The sequence below is a fragment of the Antrostomus carolinensis genome, unplaced genomic scaffold, assembly GCF_000700745.2.
Source record: "Antrostomus carolinensis isolate BGI_N321 unplaced genomic scaffold, ASM70074v2 scaffold39041, whole genome shotgun sequence".
NCBI classification, from domain to species: Eukaryota; Metazoa; Chordata; class Aves; order Caprimulgiformes; family Caprimulgidae; genus Antrostomus; species Antrostomus carolinensis.
This window is the reverse complement of record NW_010292690.1, coordinates 9,848-15,858: the sequence shown is the minus strand read 5'-3', so window position 1 is coordinate 15,858 and position 6,011 is coordinate 9,848. Positions and strand designations below refer to the sequence as shown.

The 6,011-nt window shown below is 42.5% G+C and overlaps 1 protein-coding gene across 1 annotated transcript; it reads left to right on the top strand.

The window, feature by feature from the left end:
* Positions 1-104: 104 nt before the first annotated feature.
* Positions 105-1,672, top strand: RPS23 (ribosomal protein S23; the record flags this gene model as incomplete). The annotated part of the gene is made up of 3 exons (XM_010177057.1): positions 105-264; positions 973-1,093; positions 1,477-1,672. Coding segments are annotated over 3 exons (428 nt in total), but the record flags the coding sequence as incomplete, so codon positions are not given.
* Between the last annotated feature and the right edge of the window lie 4,339 nt (positions 1,673-6,011).

Here is a 6,011-nt window from a genome sequence, read left to right as displayed (position 1 = left end):
GAGCGCACGCTGCTGAGCCGCCTCCCAGGCCCGGGTGGCGGTGGAGGGTGGGGGTGTTTGACCTCGGGAGCGGCCCCCTCACTCCTCTCGCCCGTGTTCCGCAGGGAAGTGCCGAGGGCTCCGCACCGCCCGCAAGCTCCGCAGCCACCGCCGCGACCAGAAGTGGCACGACAAGCAGTACAAGAAGGCCCACCTGGGCACGGCGCTGAAGGCCAACCCCTTCGGCGGCGCCTCCCACGCCAAGGGCATCGTGCTGGAGAAAGTGTGGGTAGAGCTGCGCCCAGTGGGTCGGGCAGCGTCAGCGGGTCCTGGGGGGAGCAGCCCCGGCGTGGCCGGTTCCACCGCCGGCGTGGCCGCCTTGGAAAGGTCCCGGAAAATGGGGCCTTTGAGAAGGCACCTCAAGAAAGAAGCAGTTGATTTTCTAAATCTGTGAGAGGTTTTTCTACCTGTAACATGCGACATTTTTGTTAGTTTCTGTGTGCTAGAACGAAAATGTGGTTTATTTTTATTATTTTCATTAATGCTCATACACGTGTCATTTTAAAAATTCTGCTTATTTAGAAGCAAAAGAATAAAAATATCAGTTAACTCAGTTTAGGATTTGGGGGTGGATAGATTTTGTGAGTCTGTTTTGTGTCAAATATTTCCATCTACTTTTCAGACCTTTATTTTTCTCCTGTAATTTATAAGCTTCATTGGGACGCTGGCAGGGCTCCAGGGTGTTTCTCTTCCCTCCCCTTCCCCTCCAGATTTTAATGAGTCTTTGGGTGATTAATATTCAGGTTCTACTCAGTTTAGGAACTGGGCTTTTGTATATTGAGTAGCCCTAAATAGGTAACGTAGTTTTGGGGTTTGATACAACAAACTTGCACTTAGGACACAGCAATACAGTAATTTGTGATGGTGTAATGAATATCTGCTAGCTTATCAAACTGGTTTTTGTGAATTTATTTCCCTGTGTTTCCATTTCAGTGGAGTTGAAGCTAAACAGCCTAACTCTGCCATCAGGAAATGCGTCAGAGTCCAGCTGATCAAGAACGGCAAGAAGATAACAGCTTTTGTTCCCAACGATGGCTGCTTGAACTTCATCGAGGTGAGAAATTTTCAGTAATTGAGCTATAAAAAGCTGCGTATTAAAGTAAAGAAACATAACTGATGGATGTAGGGGATGGTTCGTGGCGTTCTGTACCCTGTGTATCTTCAAGCTGCAGTGGCAGAAGCGGACAAGAAATGTGAGAGATGTTTTTGTCCTTCCCCTCAGCAAAGCCAGTTCTCGGCTGTGCTGCTGCGGGCAAAGTGACGCCTCCACTTGGGTTTCCTTTCTCCAGAGCACTGAAGGGGATAACAGTCGTTTATTAACCTGTATCTATCAATAGCCCTCAGTTTTTCTGCCCTTTCTTTAAATTTGAGCCACACCTCAGACTTTCTGATGTTCCAGGTTTAATGTTTATGTAACTATGTGATCTTTCATTGCAGGAAAACGATGAAGTCCTGGTTGCTGGCTTTGGTCGGAAGGGTCACGCTGTTGGTGACATTCCTGGAGTTCGCTTCAAGGTTGTCAAAGTGGCCAACGTTTCTCTGCTGGCTTTGTACAAGGGCAAGAAGGAGAGACCAAGATCATAAATTTAGATTAATTTGCTGAGAATGTCAATAAAATTTTTGATTGGAAAAAGCTTTTGTGTTTGTTATTTAAGGCTTGCGAGTTATTTAAAATGTGTATCTGCAAGTAATAACACCTGGGATGGCCTCTGCAGTGGACGGGGCTGGGGGAGTAGGAACTTCACTGCCACATCTTTAAATCTACTGTGACCTTTTGCTAGTCATTCAATAATTTTATTTTTTAAAAGGTGGTTGCAGTTTTATAAAACACCACTATAAAAGATGAATTGCTGTTTCAGGAGCACAGGATAAGCATTTTTTTGGACATTAAATAGTTCAGTTATCGCATAACTAAAGGTGGTTGGTTTGTTGTTTGGGGTTTTTGGGGGTTTTTTTTACAAACTCCTGAAGTATTACATATTTCTCTCTTGTTTTTGCCTCTCTACTGCTCAGTGGCTGAGCGTAGATACTGACAGATGTTTGTATGAACTGCAGTAAATACTGCACAACTCAGAATTTAAATTACAGACTTTTTTCAGAAGAAAGATGCTGTCTAGTGTAGCTGGAATTTTATCTTCACTCCTAAAACTTCTTACAGGAACTGAAATGAAATTTCTTACTGCCAGGTCTGGCCAAAAAAAAAAAACCCTGAAGTTTCTCTGGGACTGTTCAGTTCCTCAGGAATCAAAGCAATCTCCACAGCTAAATCTGGAGGAGAAACTGCATGAATTTTAACATGCATTCTGAAAAACAGCCTTCCTCAAATCAAAAATGGTCACTGTACATGTTGAAAATGGTGTTTATTCAAACGACACGAAGTTCCTAGTGTGGAGACAGGCAATGACACTTGACACAATTCATCAGGTGTAGGTGCTGAAGGGATTATTAAACCATTCATCTAATCTCACCTCTGTCCTCAGCCCACAGACCTTCACCCAGTTGCTTTCATGTTAAGTGGAAATTAAAATTAAGGCTTAACTAGTTGGACTCGGGTCTGCCTGCCTGGAAACAGGAAAACACCTGTTTCTTTTAGTGCATTCCGGCTGTTTTAATTTAACTGCTCTGTCACTGACTGGACTGGGTGTTTGTGCAGGGCTTTTTGGCTTTCTTTGCTAGATTTTTTTTTTAAAAACCCTTAAAAATAGTTGGATTTTTTTTTTTAACTTTCCAAAGATGTCTGTACCATAAACCAGGCTATTTGAAAACCTGAACTATTCCATCAGTTCCCATCTTCAATAATTTTTTCTCTCTATATCATCCAGTTTTTCAACATCACTTTAAAGTGTGGATGCCAGAACTAATACAGAATTAGAAAACAGAACATCATCCAAGAAGTCAACATGTCCCTCTATCAGCCTGTAAATTATTGCCAGATCTTCTGTTCATACTCACACTTCTATATTTTACCTTGAATTTGGCCCCTTCAAGGTACCTTCTGCACAGAGCTTATAGCAGAGCCGGGTTCTCCGTTTCACATTAGAGCTATTCCATGCAGTGAAACCCTCAAAATATTTATTTGGCTGAAGTTAGAGTGTAAACAACTCCGCCATTATAATTGCAATTCAACTGTGTGTTCATCCAAAAGGCTCTGCTTCAATTAGTATTCATTAATTTATATGAAAATGGAGTCAGGAACAGATTGAGACTCTACTACTGGGTATTTTGTAGTTTAGTTATCTGGGAATTTGTGAGATTTGGACTCAAATCCCTGTTCAGGCGCGGGAGTGATGTTGAACTTGGGTTTCCCTGGTCCTTGTAAATGCAGTAGCCCCAGTTGTAAGGAAAATGGCTTTTGCTGCTTCCCTGCTTTATGGGAGTACCTCTGGAAAAGCTGCTCTCTGCGATTCCAGAATTAACCTGGAACATGACTGAAATACCCTTTTATAATTATATTGTTCACATAAGATTTTCAGAGTGAGGCCTTAACTCCTCGAGTAACCCTGGACACAGTGTATATGGACTGTACCTGTCACACACCTCAGTCAGCGAGCAGATGGGAGCCTCAGTGAAGAGCTTTGGGTGGACCATCAGTGATCCCCATGGCTCCCCACAGCACCCAGTATCACCAGGTTTTTTACTGTGCTTCCTGGTTTCCTAGCCCTCCTGTTTCCTTGGATAATGGAGGGTTAACTGCTAGTAAGTTATTTTTCTTTCATACCACCATACGTGTGTTCTGGATGTGTTCTCTTTTCACACAAAATGTTAAGTGGATGGATTTTGAGGATCTTCTACATCTGCCCAGTATTTCTTAAAGCTTCGCTGAATCAAAGCTAACTTCACAGTAACTTCAACCATGATATTGTACACCCAGAAATCCCATATAACATCCTCATCACGTCTGCAGGGGATCTGTCCAATGCTCCTGTGAAATGTGGAACATGTATGCAGTAATCGGAGGCGGCACATGGTAGAGATGTGTACATATTCTACCACAAAGCTCCTGAAATTCAGCAGCTTTCATCTAGAACCAGAACAGTGTGAGTCAACAGACAGGTTTGAAAGCATTGGCTGCCATCAGTACAGACATATTTACCAATAATATACATCAAACCAACTCCATGTACACGTGACAGAAATCAGGTATGCAATTTTATGCAAAACAGCCAGAAAGTCACCTTTTTTCTTCCTTTCCTTTCCTTTCCTTTCCTTTCCTTTCCTTTCCTTTCCTTTCCTTTCCTTTCCTTTCCTTTCCTTTCCTTTCCTTTCCTTTCCTTTCCTTTCCTTTTTTTCTTTTCTCCAAGTGATCCTTGATTACAATAAGACTGGAAGCTACTGGGTGAGTGCACCTGAAGACTGAACTATGACTCACAGCTGGCAGATCTGACAGCAGTGCTGCTGGAAGACAGATCCCAGTCAGCTCGTTTAATCTAGGAATCACGGATTTATGTATGCAAAATGTTATCCTACACAACTGTTGGTGTCAGGATTCCAGCTCAGTTTTTACTGGAGATACATTACTTCAACTATGAAAATCAGCAGCTTCGGTTCTGTTATTACAGCAAACTGAGTCTGTTTAGTTATTTTGATTTGCTTTTCTTGAGCAGCAAAAATTATTAGTAGGGCTGCCAGCAATATTCTTTTGAAAAGAAAAAAAAAGGGGGGGGGTGGGGTTTACTGCTGCCAGCAAAGAGGACTATTGAAGTCTTTGCGGTTCAAATTCTTTTCAAATTCTAAAGTCAACCTGGCAGTAAAGATGAAGATTTACTCAGAAGTAAATGGAGCTGGACCAGTTTCCAAAAGTAGGGCACTGTCATGACGTCATCTTGCCACTAGATGTTGCCATCAGCACAATGAGGGGGAAAAGCTGAAACACAAAGCTGTAAGCCAAAATTTAGTTGTTTATGTGGACTTTAACAAAGGAAACCTTCAAAATGGGAAATTTAGCTTTTAACTGACTCCGTGAAGAACACAGCTGCTTCTTATTACTCCATCAACCCTGTGTACACTTACAGGTTTGGTTGAATTAGGGGCTTGTTTTGTTGTTGGGGTTTTTCTTCCTAAACTTGCAATGCAGCAGAAGTGAGAATGCTATTAAGGTGAAGGGATAATAATAGTTACCAGGAGCAGGAGAATGCAGAGAACTGGGAGCAGAACAAGTAAAGCACGATGTTAGGAAAGCCAGCTGCACATTTTGAGTTGCATTTTATTATTTGTTTTACCAGCATGTTTAGTACATAACACCCAGTCAATGCTCGGGCATCAGGATTCTTCTAGCAAATGTGTCTGTGAATTCTGCCAGCGCCCAGGAATCACTTGTGTGACCTGTACGCTGTAGGAAGAAGCCAAAGGAAGAAGAGCCAAGCCAAACCTCATCACCAGGTGATGAGGTGTTTTAAGCCTCATAAAGAAGCATTGAAACTCTATGATGTTATACAACCGAAATCCTCCGTAACAGAAGGGAATCCACAGAGATCAGAGAAGTGAACTCATGCAACAGAAACAGCAGCCCATGTTTCTAATTCATTAGCAAACCATGTGTAAATATTAAAAGACTTGGCTAATCATATGAAGCTAACAACACCTGACTGCTGGATGCAGGAGAATGAACTTCACAGAACCCTGGAGAAGGAATCAGTGCTTGGTGGAGTGAGGCCCACCTGGAATCCACCAAAATTCAGCTCAGGATTTTGATTTCAATCAGGTGCAAAGGAAAGAAGGATCAGTTAATTTCCACAATTTGCCAAATCTTTTTCCATCTATGCTCAGCCCATGTTCTCCCCTGTTGTGGAAGGGTCTGTGGCACTTGCTCAGCAGAAATAAAAATCATCAAGACCAGCTTCTGTGCTTTAAGGTGATGGATTGCAAAAGAGACACCAGGGATTGCTCCTGGTGATGCAGATGACTGCCAGTGAAAATCCCCTTACCAGGATTTTTTTCCTATCTATAACCTAATCCTGGGCGGAGCCAAAGGT